The following is a 17,653-nucleotide window of genomic DNA, read 5'->3' as shown; positions in this document are numbered from 1 at the left end:
CGTGCATTAAATTGAGTAACTGCTTTTGGGGCCTTTGAAATAGTCATTGGTTCTATTACAACAATTCTTGATTTCTTTATGACAAATTATAAAAAGAATGGATTTTTTTTCCAGTTTGCAAATACATATGGAGATTCTGAACATTTTTTAAATTAATGTGAGAATGAGAAAAATGGATCTGGAATGGCTGCTGACCACACCAACCACACAAAAGTCAAAGGGTCATTAAAGAAAACAAATACAGAAATTTCAAGTACTTTTCACAAATGAATGAAAAATCTCTTGTGATTCTTACTGTGCAAAAGTTTAACCTAAATATCTATTTGAAAGTTAAAAACTGAAATAATTTTTTGGTAATTATTTACAGGACTAAAGGGAAATGAGTCAATCTTCTGGCACAGTGACCATCCTAGAGCAATCTCAGGGACTTTGAATACAGTCGCATTTATTTGCTGTGTTTTGTTTTATCCTTCGTTATTTCTTGCTAATGGGCCATTCTCTATCTAATATTTACCTTGGCAGACACAAAACCATTTGTAGAAAGGATTGTGGGACAGCTGTTAATTGTGGGATTGTGGGATTGATTGTGGGACCTGAGTTAATACCTGAGGTTAGTTATTTTTTGTGGTCGGGAACAGTATTTTGTGAGATGGAATCACCATCACCCAGCTAATAATGGTGTTTTAAAATGTATTTTGTTGCAAGTAGAAAAACATTCAAAATGTTGAGGTTTTCACTGAATGCCCAGCTGCTGTTGCTATGTTATTGAGTCACTGAATGGTTTGGTTTGAAACAGACCTTCAAGATCATCTCATTCCAACCCCTTCCGTGGGCAGGGACCCTTTCCACTATCCCACGTTGCTCAGAGCCCCATCCAACCTGGCCTGGAACACTACCAGGGATGGGGCAACCACAGCTTCCAGGGGAGCCTGTTCCACTGGTGCCTCAGAACCCTGAGTAAAAAATTTCTTCATCACATCAAATCTAAATCTCTCTTCCTTTAGTTTAGAACTCTTCCCCTTGTCCTATCCCTGCCTGCCACTATAATAAGTTGCACTCATTCTTTTTTATATGCTCCCTTTAAATACTGCAAGGCTGCAGTGAACTCTCCCTGTAGCCTTCTCCAGGCTGAACAATCCCACCTCTCCAAGCCTAATCAATAATCAGTGTGCTGAGTGGGATTTCTAAAGTTTGTCCATACTTGCAGCAGCTTGGGAAAAGGGTTCTTTTGCTTCTCTCACTGAAAAGGTGTGGGTGACATGGTGCAAGAAGACAGGAAGTGTACAAAGTGCTGAGGTGTGCTAAGGTGTACTGTGCTGGTGAATTATCTACAGGTTCACTTCCAGTGTTTTACAAATGCATTTGTTATTATAAATTGTACAATGAATTCCTCAGGCAAACCTATTTTTGCTCTACAGTTACTGCAGATTACTCAGAGGAAATACTCTTTCAAGTGTTTATTATTCACCGGTCACTGTTTGCCCCAAATGTCACATCAGTCACCTGGTTTCATTTCTGCTTCCTGACCTGATAACTTCCAAGCCCAAAGGAGCTTTTAAGAAAGCTGCATATCATGATTCCCAGTGTAAATATTTGTGCAAATACATGTCTAAATGCAAGTACTAACAAAGTGCTCTCTTGCTGAGGTCATAATTATCAACAAAAATTTGCCGGAGTGTTCACAGATGTTAAATGAAGGGGCAGCAGTTCCTCTTCTAAGCCAGTTTGCGATTTGGTAGCTAAGGTAGAATTTATTTCAAAGTTTTGTGGGGTTTGGTGTGGGGTTTTTTTGTTTTATTTTAATATGGATCACCCACTTGTATTATGGATTACAGAGAGTTTAAGAGAGGTTGCTGGTAGTGTGGAGGCAAGATAGGGAAAGGTGATGAAATTAGAGAAACACTAGATCTTTTATAGGAGTGAGAACAACTTGTGTGAACAGCTCAGGGTGATGCCAAGCTGTGGAGCAGCTCGCCACTGGATGTCAGTGTTGCTCGGCAGTTCGAAGCAGGAATCTAAACTCCTCAATGTCTTCTATCCTTTAGGGATGGCAATACTTCTAGGAAAGGGAGGAGTGCTTTGTTATCGTGGCTAAGGAAAGGGAAAAGAATTCCCATCACTGCAGAGACTGGGATAGTCTAGGGATGGAATTAAGGATGTTTGGATGTCTTAATAAATGCTGGAAGGTTTTTAATAGCTGACATCTTTCATGTAGGTGGAATAAATCAGACATTAAGGATAAATATTTTTCACTACCTACTAGTGTAAAACACTACAGCAATATAAGATTTAGTTTTTATACCCTCCTGTGACTTTTCTATTACATCTCTCATTTCTCTCTTCTTTTCTTGCTAGGAAATGCCATTGATTTTGTGGTCCAGAATGCGATGTCAGAATCTCATGGGGGCAGACCCAGCGCATCAAAGGTCGCGATCGTCATCGTGTCGGGGACCTCACAAGATGCTGTGGAGGCTGCTGCCCTTTCTGCAAGAGTGAACAGTAAACCTAATTTCACTGCCACTGTTTATAAGTAGAGTTGTTACTTTTTAAGTAATGATCTAGAACAAAAGATGGAAAATTAAGAACTGGTGTGTTCATGTGAGTTCTGGAGTTACTCTGTGTAGTGTTGTGGTAGGGAACAGACCCAAATAAAACATGCCCTGTGAAGACGCCTTTGAGGTACTGGGAAATTCAGGACCAATCTGCAATTAAAGCTGACAGTTCCCCCAGGACTCTCAAATTAGTGGCATTTCATTTTCTAAGATCCTATGGGCAGACATATGGTCTAATATAATAAATTCAATACCATTGTAGTACAGTGAAACCTGAAAGGTTCACTCTAATAATAATAATGATAAATAAAAAAAAAATCATTAAGTTAATAATGATAATAATAATTAGTGGTTTTGATCAGGTTCTGCACTGATTCTACAGGAATATATTCTTGCTATCAGTGTGCTGCCTGAAGACTTTTCAAGTTTTTCTGGCTGTTGTTTCTGTACCTCAGCTTCTTCAGGTGTTCAGTTGAGGAGCTTTGACTTCATTTGAAGGTTGCTCTGGGAGTTATTGAATAAGGCGTGGACTGCATAACAACTATCAACCACTATTTTTAATTAAATGTTTTGAAAATAATCCAATTGCCATGTAACTGAAGAAAGAAAACAGCATATTGAGATTCCTTTTTTTTTTTTTTTTTTTCATTTAAAAAGAGTGAAGATGTTGTCATTAAGTCTGCAGCTGTGTTTTGTTGCCCATGAATGATCTTATTATGCTTGGGAGTAATAGAGCTCATCTTAGCTAACAGTGTGATTAGAGCAGCACCATTTCAGCCCTTAGTTGCCTTTAGCCAACGTGGGGGGAATGATGCAAATAACACATGAAAATTAAGTGTTGGAGAAAACTCTTCCCAGTTTTTTTTTTTTTTTTTTTTTTAAAGAAGCAAATGAAAAAAATAAAAGTGATATAATCTTTATGCTGGAAAAGATCTTTAAGATCATCATGTCCAACCATTAACCAAGCACTGCCAAGTGCCACATCCTTCAAATACTTCCAGGGATGAACACTCCACATCTATGAGCAATGGTTTTCTCCTGTGCCTTGCCCATTTCAAACCCTTCCCTCTCCTTTCCTAGGGGTATCCCTGTTCCCAATTGGTGTTGGGAACAGATATGATGAAGGCCAGCTGAGGACTTTGGCTGGGCCATCTGCTGCTAACAGAATCATGAAGCTCCAGAATTTTGAAGATTTATCCACTATGATCAAATTGAACGGTGAATTTATGAAAAAAGTGTGCATGGGTAAGTCCAAAAGTCCAAAAGACCTTGCATCTGGAGCATAACACAAAAATCGAAATGCAAAGGTAGAATGATTTTTCTTGATATTAGAAGGCAATCAGATGCTCTGCTGTGAGTGTTCCACTGACAACTATTGCAAATGCTGACCTAGACCATCACTTAGGTGTGAAACCAAATGTGAACCCTTTATATATGTATCCAACTGCTATTCTAGTTAGCCCAATTCCAGCAGGGTTTTTAGAACTTCTTAGGCCTGAACTTTTGAGCTACCATCTTAATAAAAATCAATCTTGATAAAAACTTTGATAATCAGTACTCAATAGCTGGAGAACACCAGGAAAGCTGAAGCTGTCATGAATGAATGGGCCATGTTTCAGAAATGTTGTGAGCAAAGATTTCAAGTTATGTTTTTTTCAGACATTGTTATGTGTATGTCTACAGAATAGAAGCTGAAATAGAAGGCAAAAAGTAAAATAATAAAGAATTTGCTTTCCTGGAGAAAGAGATACGGGGAAGAAAGGTGTAAAATGTTTGAAAGAAGCATTCATTTATTTGTAGATGACAACACTCTTCCTCTAAGGAACATTGCTTCAACACTGACCAGGACTTTACTTCTTTTATCTCCTTGGTCTGGATAATAGACAATTTTACCTCATCTAGTTCTTATTCCTTTTCCAATAACATCCACACGTTCTCACCACAAACCACTGCCTCATGGTGTTAGTCATTGCACAGGTTTTTGCCAGCATTACGAGGGCTTAGTTACATCTCCACTACAATAAATGGACTTTTTTTTGTGGAGCCAAGGACCTCTGAGAATGAGGAAGTTGCAGAGTGTTCACAGCCCAGCTTGGAGATATCCGATCAGCCTCCTCTGGGATCACTTCTGGCGTTTTAAAATCTCTCCAGAGCATCAAACAGCTGCCATTTTCTAGATTTAAACAGCTGCCATTTTCTTTCCTCTCTTAAAATTAGCTTATAAAGATGCATTTCCTCTCTTCACACTGTAAAAGATGTGACTTTTCTTGCTGTAAATTACATTGATCCAAGATATAGGATGGGGAGCAAGAATTTGGAACCAGTAACTGTTTTCTTATTGCAATCTGTGCTATAACCTATGAGTACTAGAGGTAAAAGCTTTGCATTTTTTGTGAAAGCTTTTCCAACAGCTCAAAAAGCCTTGAACTATAGATGTCTTCAACACCTAAAATCTGAGAAATTTAGTTCATCCTTGTGCTAATAGTGAAGACTGCCAGGGGGTGAAAAGCTCTATAGATATATATATATATATTTTTTTTTTTTTTTGGGGGTGGGGATTTATTTTTTGTTTGGAATATTTTTCTGTTTGTTTTGTTTTGTATAAATTTCATACAATCTGTAAAGTATTATTTTCCCCACTAGACTCATACAGTTGGATTTCTTGTGCAGAGGGAGTCTTGCTTTTTGTATGGAAGTATACCAAAAATAATACCATTAAAAAAGATTTAAAAGAGTTCCTAAATTATTTTAAAATACATTACTTATCCAGGAAAAGACAGAGCACAGTGTGTATATAGGCTAGCATAGTCTGGTATCTATGAAGAACTTGCTAGTCAGTGTTTTAATTTCCTAGACACTTCATCATGCCACAGTACAGAAATGAAATTGCTTCCAAAAGATCTTTAGGTGTGTAGTGAGAGCACACAAAAATAGAAACTGCAATTCAGTGGGTACCCTGTGGCCATTTAACTGATTATATGAAAAAAATGCTCATCACAGTAATGCCTGAATGTAAGGAAATGGAATTTGAGTGTTCTTATTGCTGCTGTTTGCATAGGTATGCTCTACTGATCTTTCTGCATTTAATAAATATGGGTGTGGGTGTGGAAATTCTCATTACCTGCCAAATTCCAGGAATATTCTCAACTGATCACAAGATTCTGAGGTAAGGCTGGGCTGTGACTCAGAGCCAAAGCTCATCCTTTAAGCACCATCTGGGCAGAGCTGTGTCTGTACAAGGAGTGCTGTAGAATTGCACCCAGTTATTGCTCACGGGGTATTTTGGGACCATGGTCAATGTTTATGCCTTTTGTGACTTATTCTTGTACCCTTTGGATAAAGGTCTGCAGACTTCAGGTAAGGATTCACACACTCTAGCATAAAAAACCCCCTAACTTCTCACAGCTTAAATCAAGTTTTTAAGTAAGCAATCTGTATTTTGGTGACCACCACTTAAAAGGCTGGATAAGGGAGTGGGATGACTAAAGCAAGTTTGCTTCTCTTTCAGACCCAGTCAGAGAATGCATAGATGAGGATGGAAACAAAAAGAGAGTAAGTACATTGCCTGGATTGACCATCTGGCTTTTAAGTTGCAAAAACATGAATTTCTTCACAGATAACCTGAAACAAAAAAGTGTGGGACAATATAAAGAATTATCTTGGAGGAGGAAAATGTTGGCTTTTGAACTGGTGGGATAACTTTCCTCTAGCATCACCTCATCTTGGGGAGTGCTGAATCTTACTGAAGTCAGTGCAGAACCAAAAGTTGTGACAGTGTTTGTCTTCCCTGACAACAAAAATGCATTTCCATCTCCTGGTGAGAGGACTTCTGGGACAGCTACACATGGCCAAAATAAAGGTGCATGTACAGGGTCATTGTCCAGCCCCTGTCCTTCTGCTGAAATTACAAATATCTTGTCCCTGTGAAAATTTTACAGGAAGATAATTATTGTGTGATTGTCTGCCTCTAGGGAAAATCATCTCTTTAGCAATGGAATAAAATTTCTTGGAGTTTGTATGTGCAAAAATTCTCATTAGTCCTGAGAAAATGCTCAGAAATGTTAGTGAACTTGTCTGATCTCTCAAAAGTGATCCCATTCTAAGAAATTGATGTTCCAGGTATTGTAAATGGTTCAGATTCTTCATCTCAAGTGAAATGTCAGGGTTTTTCAGAGTGTATGATACTTCATACATTTAAAAATATTAGCATAAGCTTGTGCCATGTTTTCTAGTAGGGATCAGTTATGAGTTCTGCTCTAGGATTTATCTTGCATTTTCCATATTTCTTTGGTTTTTCCCTTGTGAAGACATGAATGTGAGGAAGGGGGTGGCTAATAAGTAAATACAAATTATCTGAACACAGGAAGTATATCAAAGCTGCCTTACATGGTTAGTCTCAATCAGCTGGTCAGAACACAGGAAGGCTTTAGCTAAGTTAGACACTGAGTATAATCTCATGGCTTTGAGGCTGACAGCTTAATGAAGAAAAAAACCCAAACAACAACAACAAACAAAAGCTAAACTTGAAAAACTTTATTAAAACAAAAAAAAAAATCAGATTCTTATCTGCAGTTTTTACTGCATGTGTCCAGGCCTCTGGGCTCCTAGCAGCAGACACAGGTACATGCAGATAAGTAAACTTGAATTTCAGACATGTCAGGTTTCATTTTTGGGGTGATAAACCTAAAGCACAATTTCCGTTCTGGCTAAAATGCTTTTCGAAGGAAACAGACCGGGCTCCAGTCCATATAAAAATGAACCACACTTTCAAATGGCAACCTTTAGGGGGATTTGGAGTTGTCTCTTCTGTCAGCCAGGAAAAATAGGTGTTAGAAGGCACTGTGAGGCCACAGCCTCTGGAGCATCGCATGGAACCTACAGTTCACTGTGGAAATTCCTGCCTCTGTGGTGCAGCATCCTCTGCTGTGCCTCACTGGCTCTTAGGTGCCACCGTTCTGTTCCCCTCCTCCAGCACAGCCCACAAATCCACAGGGAGGAAGAATCAAGGCTCTTCCTTCCCTGATTCAGAAAACACAGCCTTTTATATCGGCTTCATAATCTTTCAGGCGTTGCTCAGAGAATTCTTGCAGGAGGCTCAGCTCCCCAGCCGGGATGTCTGTCATGCACCTGGAGATTGTGGGAACTGATCTCTTGCAGTTTGCAAGGAAATCTGAGTTCTCAGGATCAAAAAATCTCAGTCTAAATCCTATCAGTGTGGGGAATATTATGATTTGTTACTTTTCCAGGTTTTGGTTTGTTATTACCCTACCCTGCAAGCGACTGTAGAAGGAATATTCTTGATTAAGGTCATTGTTAGTAGCAGATCAAAGGTGCTGGGTCAGGCCAAAAATCTGTCCAATCCCCTGTATTGTGTGGCTGAATATAAGAACCAGGGAAGCAATGTTAATAAATACATATAAAAATTCCCTGAATTACCCTGGCCATAAACAATTTGTTACTCAGGGACACCCTGAGCTGCAAGTGACACCTTTGTGTATTTGATAGTGCAGTTTTGTCCTCTGTGAGTTTGTTCAGCTGTTCTTTGAATCCTTGGAAGTTTTTAGTGCTCCTCAGATACAGTGGCAAAGGGTTGCAGGAGTGCCAAACATAGGATGTGTAAAGAACCACTGGTTTGATATTTTAATTTGCCACCTGGGAGAATATCAGAACAATTATGAGAAATTATGAGAATTTTTTTTAAAGCATAGTTAATTTTCATTAGCCTTGAAATTTTTTAAATTTGAAAATTTAGAAGCAGGAATAAAGGTGATAATAAAAGTGTAGGTTTTTGTCTTACAATAGTGATTTTTTTTCCCAAGAAGTGATCTGTAGAGTAATTTGCATTTCTAGGCTGTTTGAGGTGGCAAACCCCAAATTCCTGAGTTATTACCATGGCTTTTCTAGTATTGTTCCACTCTTGGCTTAAAGAGCAGACAAACAAACAAATAACCGAACCTAATCTATGAGCTAGGAGCCAAGGGAGCTGCTGAGGTGCGTGGGTCTCTCTCCTGCAGATGCACAGTGAGACATGGAGTGTGCACATCCAGGTCTGTAGGTTCAGAGCTCCCTCAGAGAGGAAGTCTGAGGCTTCCTGCAGTGTCCTGGCAGACTTAACCTTCACAGCTTGGAAACACTGGTTTTGCTTTCCTTTCTGTCCTGCTTTTGTTCCTACAGTTTCATATCAGTTGGGATTTAGGCTTTGTCTTAGAGTCCCTGTGTTTTCTCTGCACTAGCATTCTTGGGGTTTTTTTCCTCCCTCAACTTTTTTTTTTTAATGTCTTGTGCTTTGCCTTTCTTGTCCAAGTCTGAGATGTTTTCTAATAAATGTCCTATTAAAGAGTGAAATAAAACCAATTAAATATGTATGGAAGTCAGACTTGCACAGCTGTATATGTACCCTTCCAGGTGCTCCAGTTTCAGTGAGCTGTAGGAGAGACAACTGTAATTAAAAAGCATTCTATCTCTTCCTATATAAATACTTTGGCTGTCCTTAAAACTCCTCTTGTTTCTTTTTCACAGCCTCCTCTAGGCTCACAAGCCTGAAAAAAGTATTAAGCAACTTCCAGTTGCCTACTCAAAGTCCTGAAACATATAAAACAAGTAAATCAACCTGTATTTAATATGTAATTTTTTTGTGGCTGCAAATCTGGCAGCTCTTGTTTAGACTTGATAGCATCCCATAGCTCAGAGATATAGAGAAATACTCTCATAATGACAAGATAATCTGTGAATTGTGTTGCTACCTAGGTATTTTGTCCCTTTTTTCCTTCTCTTCTATGGGAATGATGGTTAAGCTCTGAAGGGCAGGTGGGAGATGGCCATGCCCAGTATCAATTCTCTTCCCTACATTTCTGCTTGTGAATAGCAGGGAATGTTACCCAGCTCACAGAAGCACTGTTTCACTTGTACTGGTGTTTCTGGACTCCCCTTTGCAGAGGGAGCTCTGGGAGTGCTGTTTCCCACATTTGGGGATGTTCCTGGGAATGGACATCTCAGGGTTAAGCACTGTTTTAAAACTCATTCAGACTACTCATGGACTTTAGAGCTCTGCAGGATTGAGACCAGAGAGCCTAGCTTTCTGCAGGCAGGAATCTTGAGATATTCCACATCTATTTCTCTGTCATTTATTAGTACATAATCCTGGTGCCTTAGAACTCAGACTGTCCTTTAGAAAACAGGAATATATTTTACATTTAATTCTTCAACTCTAGAAATCCACTGTGTACAGCTAATAACACTGATCTGGTAAAGGAGCAATTTCGCTTTGGGAAGAAAGGAGCTGTTTTAAAGTTTCAGAGTTGTTGATAAAACAACTGCAATATGCCATGCTTTCCTAGTTTGGAACAAATATTAATTCCTGCAGTGCTCTGACCATCTGTGGCTAATGAAAACTAAAGGATTTAAAATTTAAAATAAAGCTGAGGGCAATTCTTTATTGACTCTACTCTCAGTGCATGTTGTATGATGGTTAAGCTCTAACTATAGGTGGCTGGAACAAAATATCTCCTATTGTAGACTGTTATCTTTAGCTTGGAATTCAACCTGCTTCTTAGTGTTTCTAATTTAAACTTTCTCATCCTCATGAAGTCCTTAATACAGTGCATTCCATTATTTATTTTTCCAAGGCTAATGTGAGTAGCACTACTGTTGGGGTCACTTCACTTTCTGGCTGTAGCTCCATGACACCAGCCAAACTTTGCATTTTTGGTTTCAATTGTTGCATATCTGTGTTCCTCTCCCTAGCCTGGTGATAAATGGACATTATCAGACCAGTGCCACACTGTGACCTGCTTCCCAGGAGATTACACAGTTTTAGAGAGCCACCACATCAACTGTGAGAGGATGCCAAAGCCTGTGTGTCACAGCAACCTCCCTGCTGTTAAGGTGGAGGAAACGTGCGGATGCCGATGGATGTGCCCATGTGAGTATCTGTCCATGTGTGCCTCTCCCTCCCCATCACCTGAAATGTTTGATCACAAATGTACTGCTGTGTGGAGCTTCTCAGCCACTGAACACTTCAAAGCTGACCAGGATGGGAGGAATTGCTGTTTAATTGTTGTACAGTGATTTAAACAAATAATTAGGCTTGTGAGAGCCTCACTGATGCTGGAATGCCTAATGCTTCTTGCCAAGTTCAGGGCCACTCTGAGCTTATTTTTTGCATTTCTAGAGTGACAGTGTTTTATCAGGGAATTTCACACTCAATTTCCAAAGCTGGGAAGGAGGAAGTGTGGGAGCAACCAGGAATTTATCTCGATAAGCTGTAAGCAAGCCATGGATTCTTGATCCATCTTGGGGCTGGAGGGTTTGGCCTGCCCTCAGTCAAGCAAGTGTAGTACAAAAACATCAACAAGAAATTCTCCCTACCTCCAGATAACCTAATCCAGAGCGTCTGAGCAGAAAGTCTGAACACTGTGTGAGTGGTGTATGGGCTGGGATGACTGGAACAGGAATTAAGTGCATTCACTCACATTTACAGGGTTTCAGGGTTGCAGCCCTGAGGTTGGTGATCCATTTAGTAAAACATAAGTGGGTTTAAATCTAAATTCATATGCTTACTTCTTAAAAGTAGATCAGAACTGTGTATGTATACACACACCTCTTCTTCACAACATCTGATCTCAGTTTAAAATGTTCTCTGCTGAGCTGGCTGATTTAAGTACCAGCCTCTGCTTGAGATACCAAAGCTCGTGGCTGGATTTTGATCCCTGAACTCTTAGACATACAAAATTATTTATACCCTGAGTTTTAGCATTTTCTAAAGGGATATTCGATGACCTAAACACTTCAAATCTAACATTTCTGGTTTTGCTACAAGGATTTTGAAAAAGGAGAAATATTTTAGATGGATAGTCATAGCTATTTTATAATGTTTAAAAGATAGTCTTAATGATACCTACCCATAAGAAGTGCATCTTTATTAAATTTCTTGATCCTAAACACATAGATAGCAACATGAGGCCATTACTTTTGGGATGCAAGACATACCTTCATTAAAAAAAAAACTTCTAAAAGGATGAAATGAAAAGAACCTTTCATACCATTACCTGATTATCATGAAGAGTCCTATAGTTCACTTGAGTAAAGATGAGCTGAAAACTGTTTATCTCTTTATGAATTTAATGAGCTATGATACCTCAATTTTTTTTCCCTAATGTTGTACAACTTGTGAGGGAAAAATAGAAAGATTTCATGTTGCAGAGGGAGGGAACAAAAAATCCCCACCCTCCCCCAGCTGATTAAAACACCCCATGAAACAAGTCCTCTTTTAATGTCTACTCAGTACAACCATGGTGATTCTGTGCCAACTAAAGCAGCATCTGTAGCAGCTGGAATGGTTGATTCTGATGCTGTGTGAAACGAAATTCACAGCAATCAGAGAAGCAGAGGTGGGCATAACAGAGGTGGTGCTGAATGGGAACTCAGTGTGAGGCAGCATCTGGTTAGGCCACCTGTGAAAATGCTGCTAAATTGACTCATTATTTACTCATTTAGAGAGCTAAAACATAATTTCCAACCATGGCTTGACAGCGTGGGTGATGTAACAAAGAGGAAGTCCTTGAAAAAGTCTTCTTGGGTCATCTGAGTTCAGAGGATGGTTCAGGAGCTACCCTGCAAAGGTGCTTGCTTGCTGAGCTAGTTTCATATTTTAACAGCAGCATGATTTGCAATGTGATTCATGGCTGTTGTGTGCTCTTGGACTACTTTGAAATGGATCGCATTAGTGCATTTTGTGCTACAGAAACCTATGAGAAATTTAAAAGGATTCCCATTATCCTTAATTTTTTTAAATACCCATGAACGAGTAAAGATTGAGAAATGTGGTTTTACTGCTAACTCATTTCATTGTTATTTATATATGAACTTTATATGCATTTACAGTAAAATAGCTGAAGATGCTCCTGTGCTCCAAAGGGATTCCTCTCCCCCTCCCTCCCTCCCTCTGGATGCTGTTTTTTCCTCAGAAATTAAATTTGAAGGTCATTGAGTAAGAAAAAGATTATTCTCAGCTAGAAGCAAAGTACTGAATTATTAACAATGGCAATCCTCCTCCTTACATGTTTTGCTGGCATTGATTTTATTGTCCTTATTATCCTTTAAGCAACAGATTTGAAAAAAAATATGAGCTAGAGGCATCAGGTTTTGTTTCGGTTCTTCTGGGATTGTAATCTTCCTTGTTTTCCAGTTTTTGAAGATGAGGAAGTGTTTATAACCCAATGACTAGGCTGTCAGCTGACCATTGTTTTATCCTGTGCGTTTTATTTTTCTGCAGTTTCCCTTCTTCCTGTTTGAAAAAAAGTTCCTGGGTATCAACTTGTGATGTGTCTGAGCAGGGTGAAATAGTGTTATTTGGAATCACTGTACAATATATAATAATATATTATTATATTAATTATATAATATATAATGCAATATAAAGGTTGAACAGTGTATTCCAATCTTTCTACAAACAGGAAAGGGATTTTCCCTGTTTCATTTTTGCATGAAATCTATTGCTAAATCATATTGAATGGGAATAAGTTTCAGGCAAAGGGATTTTCTGCGAGTTTATCCAAATCTTTTATAATACTAACTGTTCCCAGAAAAAGATATTGCAAAAAACCTCCACACATGATGAAGTATTTACATTTATGTACATATTATGAAGTTTATACATTTATTAATGTTTGCTACAGCATTTGCAGTTCATTACCTTCCTCTTTCCCAATTAGTTGGTTCCCCATGCCCACAAAAGTTGTGAGGAAATAGTAAAATTTAAAAGCAAATGCCTACATGTTTTTTTGTTTTTTATTTTTAGGTGTCTGTATAGGAAGTTCATCTCAACATATTGTCACTTTTGATGGGCTGAATTTTAAGCTGACTGGCAACTGTTCCTACACCTTATTTGAAGACTTGCACCACGATGTTGAAGTCGTGCTCCATGAAGGGTCGTGCAGAACAGCACCCAGGATGAACTGCATGGACTCCATCGAAGTGAAGCATCGTGGTGTGGCAGTGCAGCTCTTCAGTGACATGGCAGTAAGCAAACTCCAGGAACTCATCTGTGCATTGTCTGCTCCTGCTGCAGAATTCAGGTTATGGGGGGCGGGGGGCAGAATTTCTTCCCTTGATCCAGTTTCAACCTGTTTTTAACATCTCCATTTTAAGATACAATCAGTTTTCACAGAATGAGCCAGAAACTTTTCTCATCTTTTTCTCTCTGTTTTGCCAATGTCAAGAGTGTGAGATTTGGCTGTGTGTCCCTGACACTTCTCCCAGAAAGGCAGGATTACAGACAGGACATACTGCACTCTGATTCCCCTCTTTTGGTAGAGGTCCTTCATGCTATGTTTGGTCCATGGGAGAGCTCTCTGTTCCTCACAGAGATGTGCCTGACTGGCCAGCTGAAGGTCTAAGTCTTGCTTCTCACTTTTTATGCAACTGGACCTCATCATTAGAAGAAAGTGCAGCTTAGTATGCATGGCTTCGGTTTTATAGGCAGAGAATATTAAAACTCAACCCATTTTTCAGCCTCTGGCTGCTCAGACATACAAGAGTCAGCCAGCTTGCTAAAATGATCTCTTCTGAATCATGTAGCAAATTAGAGTGGACCAAAACACCTACATCAAGTTCTGCATGGTGCTGGACAGCCTTGACTTCCACTGAGGCATCACCTCACAGCATGAGGTTGTTAGTCTATAAACATGTGGTGCTCAAAGAGGGCACTTATATAAGAAAATGTTGGAAGAGTTTTTCATGCAATTCACAGGATGAAGATCAAGTACTTCTGTATGTTTTTAGACTCAATAGAAACCTCCAGCTGGCAAAATTATTTCTTATGTTCAGTTGGATCTTCAGGTATTTGTCAAGTCAAAATCTGCTTCAGCTGTAAAATTGGCTCGATTTGGAACTGCTTGATAGAATTGATGTGACCATCTCACCTTTATTTCTTAAACAGGTGGCTGTTAATGGTGAAAGGGTTCTTATCCCCTATTCCAGCAGCTTGTTTGAAATCACTGCCTACGGAGACATAATGCATGAAATCAAGTTCTCTCATCTCGGACATAATCTCACATTTACTCCAAGAAACAATGAATTTATTCTTAGACTTAATTCAAAGAGCTTTTCTTCGGGAACGAAAGGGCTTTGTGGTAAGTTTGAAAGTTAGCACTTTTAACAGCTTCCTACTTGGGCTTGAACTTGTATTTATTTTACTGCTATTTGTGAATCTCTAAGTCTGTAAACTCTCTGGATGAACTGATCTCATGCTTTTGGGGGAATATTGGAAATCTGTCTAAGTTTTTCTACTCTCATCCCCAATGTCACAACCCACTGATGCCCAGTAATACTTTAGAAAGAACAGCAAAGATGGCTTTCTGTTTTTTCTTGCTTCAAGTTATCTTTTCAAGGAGTTTCGTGCTTGTCTTACTTTGGAGGACAGGTGCCTGCTAAGAAAGGCAGGAGCTTCTCTTTGAAAATGGAGAATGTAAACCCCCTCCCTCCAAATTATTACAATTTTGAAATCAAACAGCTCTCAGGCAAAGATATGGGAATTAGGAATAACAGTTCTTTACTAGGGAAATTAAAATAGAAATACAGCACTACAAAGAAACAAACCCCAAGCCCTGACAAAGTCAGAGTACAACCTGACACCCCGTCAGGCAGGGTGTTGGTAGCAGTCCCATTAAATGGTGGCTGCATCCTCCTGCAGTGACAGATGTGGCTCAGTTGGAGCAGTGCTCCTGTACAAGGTGCAGTTTCCCTCCGGAGGTCCAGTGGTGATGTGGAGAAATCCGGTTTTCCTCTGGCGTCCAGTGGAGAAAGGGGCTCCCTTAGTGTCCCAAAACCTCTGTTTTTATTTTGGTAAGAAATGTTGGACTCTTCCCCCTGGCTGGAGCAACTTCCAATGGGATGCAGTAATTTTATCAGTCCCACAGTGGGACTCAATGGGCCATTAGCAGAAAATGACTGGCTGGAGGAAGGATGGGTTGTGAAAAGATAAAGAACAATGCCCTGCCTGGTTTCAATGGATGGCCCATTAGCAGAATATCTGCCATGGAGATAAGGATCACTGCCCCCACCCTCAACAGATGGTGATAGAATAGAAACCTTTTATCACACCCTGTATTGTAGCCCAAGACAGTGCTTTTTTTTTTAGATGAGGGTTTAATTTTACATTCTTACAAATTCCCCCCTGTGAGAAGTATGACCAGTGCTTGCAGTGAAGGTGAAAAATTTGAGGGGGCAAGTGCTACCTGGGTGAGTTAATTCTACAGCACCCTCAGTGGTGTAGTCTATATAGAGATTGCACCTCTGTGGCATAGCCTGTACCTCCTTTAGTGAGGAAATGTGAAACAAGACCCAGGGTATTTATGTCTCTATTGACAACAGCTATAAGGCGTATAATGAATTCCTCAAGCTGCCCCGACCAGCGTCATCCATCCCATCCCTGTTTTTCCTCTAGGTTTATTTTAGTGCTGATTACTCAGAGATTTTTTTCTCCCTTTACTCGCCCAGGGCTGTGTGACCAGAACCATGCCAATGACTTCACGCTGCGCAATGGCTCGGTCACTGCGGACAGCAGCGTGTTCATCCAGGACTGGACAGTGCCAGAGCCGGGCAAGGTCTGTGACAGCCGCAGGGACGAGCGCTGCTCCGAGCACGTGCCCGGCCACTGCCGCCTCCTGCTCTCGGACCGCTTTGAGGAGTGCCACAAAATCTTCACCCCCAGCTTGTTCTACGAGGCCTGCATGGAGAATAGCTGCTACGAGGAGGAGGCCTGCGAGATTATCGCGTCCTACGTTCACATCTGCCAGGAGAACGGCGTCTGTGTGGACTGGAGAACGCCTGAGTTTTGCCGTAAGGGTTCACTCTGTGCTAAAAATGATAAAGAAATTGCCCTGCTTTGGGGCATCTCATCTGGTAATGTTAATTTTTTGAATGTTCCAGATCAGGTTTGTTGTACGAGTAACTGGTTGGTCACCTGCTAAGCTGGAAGTTATGAAGGAAGTGTTTCTTGGTAAACTGCTAACTGGTGGAATTGCAGGCTAAAGGGGAATAAAGGTACTGTGAAGGGGACTCGCAGCTATGTGACAGGGCCTGGCTCTGCAGCCACTGAACCTTTGTGGCATCAGGTTTGAGCTGAGAGTCTGCAGGGCTCTTTTAGCAGCAGATATCATTGCTTTGATGCAACCTTTCTGAGGTGGACAGAGAAACTCGTGCTTTGGACTAGTGGAACTGCTTCCCAGCCTGTCACTGACATACCTGGCACAAAATAAGACTTTTCTTTGTAACAGTTTCACAAATTCCTCCCATTTCCCTCAAAACCAAAAATTTTGAGAATGTGGTGGCAGAGCCAGTGTGATTTTAAGTTTCTGCTACAGGGAAAAATGGGAGAAAGGCCTCTCTCTGTGGTGTCATTTCTTGCCAGGACATGCCAGCTAGGCTAAATGAACAAGCTGTAATTTGCTTTGCAAATCTGGTTCCCCTTCTGCCTGGGTTTTACTTGTGTTTTGGAGGTATAAAGCTTGTGCTGTGGGAAAGCAGTGTAGCAGAGAGTGTATTGCACATTACCAGAACCCAACCAAGGCAAGCAATACCCCCATGCCAGAGCCAAACCCAGACAGCTATTGCTTTGTGTATCTTCTCTCCTAACTTCTCATAGACAAGTAGGTCTGCTTTCTCTTCCTGTTTTTTTTTCCCTTTTTTTTGGTCCCTTTTTCTCCTGAAAACCCTATTAGGAGGCATATCTAAAGATCTACCAAAAATGTGAGGTCTCGTTAAGCACAAACAAATAACTCTTGAGGTGGCTTATTCTCCACTTTCTCTAGTTAACCTTTTGCAGTGATGGTTGCAGACATTCAGGTTGTCCCACAGTATGTCTGCTTTAGTCAAATGCCTTAAATGTGGATGTGTGTAGGCATTTTCTTTCTCAGCTACCTTCTCACAGAGTGCCTTGATGTCCCAGTTGGTTTTCTCACCTCCTGCCTCTCTAATTGAATTGTTTTTTGTTGCTTTGCTTTCTTTCCCTGGATACTTTTAATTTCAGAATTGGAGAACCAGCATCCTAAAGACATGTTACCAAAAAATGTGCAAAACAAATGCTTTTATTCATGTTTTGA

General features: G+C 40.1%; 1 protein-coding gene across 1 annotated transcript in view; it reads left to right on the top strand.

The window, feature by feature from the left end:
- The window catches only part of LOC116995813 (von Willebrand factor-like), a 120,754-nt gene that overhangs the window by 74,631 nt on the left and 28,470 nt on the right, over positions 1-17,653 (top strand). Inside the window, exons 31-37 of the mRNA XM_033058812.1 lie at positions 2,356-2,499; positions 3,633-3,797; positions 6,061-6,104; positions 10,296-10,473; positions 13,351-13,571; positions 14,491-14,683; positions 16,050-16,391. Coding sequence (XP_032914703.1) covers positions 2,356-2,499; positions 3,633-3,797; positions 6,061-6,104; positions 10,296-10,473; positions 13,351-13,571; positions 14,491-14,683; positions 16,050-16,391 — 1,287 coding nt within the window. The remainder of the gene's footprint in view (positions 1-2,355; positions 2,500-3,632; positions 3,798-6,060; positions 6,105-10,295; positions 10,474-13,350; positions 13,572-14,490; positions 14,684-16,049; positions 16,392-17,653) is intronic.

This window comes from Catharus ustulatus, chromosome 4, assembly GCF_009819885.2.
Source record: "Catharus ustulatus isolate bCatUst1 chromosome 4, bCatUst1.pri.v2, whole genome shotgun sequence".
NCBI classification, from domain to species: Eukaryota; Metazoa; Chordata; class Aves; order Passeriformes; family Turdidae; genus Catharus; species Catharus ustulatus.
This window is presented reverse-complemented; position numbering and strand designations above follow the sequence as displayed.